Genomic DNA, 2,831 nt, shown 5'->3' with positions numbered 1-2,831 from the left:
TTTTTTTCTGTCTTATTAATTTGGTTTCAAAGCTGTTAATTTGTGCTAGAAAATGTGGCTAGAAGAACTTTGCAGCTCATATTAGGCGTTTGGTTTGCAACAGTATTGTGCTTTTAATTGAAACTAGTGGAATGACATTTTCCTGAAACTATCTTTTTACATCAAATTTTGAAGATGGCATGCAGAGCTAATTGTTTATCATTCAGGTCTATTTTTATGTCAAATCTTTTGAAAAAGTATTGCGAGTCACATGTTTTATTTACAAATGTCACAGAATTAACCGGTTTTAATGTTTACATTGAATCAGTGTTCTTTCTTGCCTTCTCTCTTGCTTAGATAACAGTTCTTCCTGGGATAGCTACCAGTCAGGTAAGTCTCTACACTTTTCTATCAGCCTGTACGGGTCAAAGAATTTGCTGAGCCATGTGCAATGCTGGCTGCCAAGTATTGCTTTTTAGGGCTCAACTTGCTTTCAAGTTTCTATACTCCTCTTTTTCCCATGCTTGTCTCCTTTTGGTCTTGACCATCTTCCCCCGCCCTCTTACCATCAGGTGGACGTGGCTCCTATAATGACATGGGTGGCCCTGTCATCACCACACAAGTGACAATCCCTAAAGATGTGAGTAAATTACCACAACATAACATACAAACTGGCACTCCAAAGAAAGATCACCGTCCCTCACTCTCTATACCCTTATGTCATAAATAGCATTCAGTCAGTCAAAAACCCTACATTGCCATATGTGATCATGTCATCTGTGCTCTCATTTCCCTCGTATGAAGTACATTTAGCCATGTGTGTCTAAGCCAGTTATTTGTGCAGCAACTGACAGGACCAGTATTCCAAGATTAGTCATGTTGTTTCTCACATATTGACTTTAGACAACACACGGTCATAGTAGTCTTTCAGTGTTAACAAAATCATTTGAGATTTTTAGTATGATTCATCTTTTCACATTTATACATGTATTTAAAACTACATGTTCTTGAAAATATCATACACAACATAACACATTTATTAAGCTCCACACATGTATTCCCAGTATAGGAAATGAAACTGCTACATGTGCCTGGAGCACAGATGAGGATGCAGATAGGACCCAACAGCAGTAGAGGCTAACTATGATTGACAGAAGAATGTAGTACACCCATTGACTAAAATGTTTCTCTGCATGTTTGTTTTTGTTTGCTTCCCACACCTCTCGTTCTCTTCACCGTACCCCACCGTCAGCTTGCTGGTTCTATCATTGGTAAGGGAGGCCAGCGGATTAAACAAATCCGCCATGAGTCAGGAGCCTCCATCAAGATCGATGAGCCACTGGAAGGTTCTGAGGACCGAATAATTACCATTACTGGCACCCAGGATCAGATCCAGAACGCCCAGTACCTTCTACAGAACAGGCAAGTTACTGTGTCACACTTACTACCAACTTAATGGATGAAATTCTAGATTCAGCACCCCAGTTGTAGTTGAACCATTTATTCCATCAAATTTGCTTATCAAACTGACTTCTTAGAGTATAACCCTTTCAAAACCTCTGACATTGTCCTGTTGGCACTTACCCTGGCCTCATAAAAATGTTAGTTGATGCAACACTGCTGTCTTGTAAACTCATGCAAACTAAAAAGACCAACAGATATTTAAAAGATGCTCTCTTTCAACCCACTGAACAACATGTATACAGTTCATAGATTTTGTTAAGGTTGTACTTGCATTAGTGTTTTTTTTTCTGGAATCGCATACTAATGCTGTTAACCCACTTTCTGTTGGGTTATGTGTTTCTGCCTGCTGTCTCTTCTCCACTAACCCCCTTCCTTTCTTCCCCATGCTACCTGCAACTAGTTCAAACCTTCCTCTTGCATGAAATGGCTGTGAGGGAGTAGGCAAAGTCGATGGTACTTACTGCATTGTTTTAAAGGATCAATGTGATTGACATATTTATTTGACTGTCACATTTGTTCATTAAATATGATTGGTAGTTGTTCAAAAAAAAAAGGTCTATTTGCCATCAAAGCCGTTTCACTGTGAAGCAGGGAGTGGATTGATTCTTCCCCTGGCTGCTGCTGTGTGGAAGACTAGTGATTTTGTTGTTTTTAGTTAGATCAACCGACAACAAATCACAGTCTGCCAAATAGCACGGGCTCCTCCTCTTCTGTCTCCCTTGGCAACCAGTAGGCACGTATAATGCACACTACTTCCTTGTTGATGCTATCCTAGCTTAGCCCGAATGCTAATAAAACTGTAGAACTGCTGCCGCCCGTCTCGTGAGCAGTGAAGTGTTGCCATGGTAACTAACCCTGCCTCCCTCTTCTTCCCCTCCCTCTTCAGTGTGCTGCACCTGCTTGGACACAAGGACTAACCACACCCCTTTTTTCGTCCTCTTCCTCGCTGTCCCTCCGCCACTTTTTCCGTCTTCCTCTTTGCCTGTCTATCTCACTCCCTGTCTCTCTTCCTGCTATGCCTCATCATCCGTTTCCTCCCAAGACTTAATCCTCCCACAGTTTCATAGCTATATATTTACACTGTCATCGACTTGTGAATTGCAATTTTCTTCTTGTGTATTTTATTTATTTTTCCACTCTTTTTATTTCAGTGTGAAGCAGTACTCTGGTCATTTGCTGTAGACCCAGGAGACTCAGATTGAAGCAGACTCAGATTGACCCCTCCCCCCCTCCCCTCAACCTTTCTGCCCCTGTCTAACTCATCCCCTTCAGACTATAAATCTGGATTATGGGTGTCTTTTTTAATTTTATTTTTGTATTTTTTAATGAAATGTCCAACATTCCTGTGCACAAAAGAAAATGTAGATGTTCTGCATTTTTAATAGTGT

At 40.7% G+C, this 2,831-nt stretch overlaps 1 protein-coding gene across 4 annotated transcripts in view; it reads left to right on the top strand.

Annotated features, from left to right (window-relative positions):
- hnrnpk (heterogeneous nuclear ribonucleoprotein K) overlaps positions 1–2,798 on the top strand; it is a 13,191-nt gene extending 10,393 nt beyond the window's left edge. For all 4 annotated transcript variants that reach the window (XM_032515096.1, XM_032515097.1, XM_032515094.1 and 1 more), the window contains 4 exons: positions 337–369; positions 552–619; positions 1,232–1,401; positions 2,595–2,798. In XM_032515096.1, coding sequence (XP_032370987.1) covers positions 337–369; positions 552–619; positions 1,232–1,401; positions 2,595–2,625 — 302 coding nt within the window. In that variant the 3' untranslated portion in view covers positions 2,626–2,798. The remainder of the gene's footprint in view (positions 1–336; positions 370–551; positions 620–1,231; positions 1,402–2,594) is intronic.
- Positions 2,799–2,831: the final 33 nt, after the last annotated feature.

This window comes from Etheostoma spectabile, chromosome 5, assembly GCF_008692095.1.
Source record: "Etheostoma spectabile isolate EspeVRDwgs_2016 chromosome 5, UIUC_Espe_1.0, whole genome shotgun sequence".
Lineage (NCBI taxonomy): Eukaryota > Metazoa > Chordata > Actinopteri > Perciformes > Percidae > Etheostoma > Etheostoma spectabile.
The sequence above is the reverse complement of the archived record's forward strand: the minus strand, read 5'-3'. Positions and strand labels throughout refer to the sequence as shown.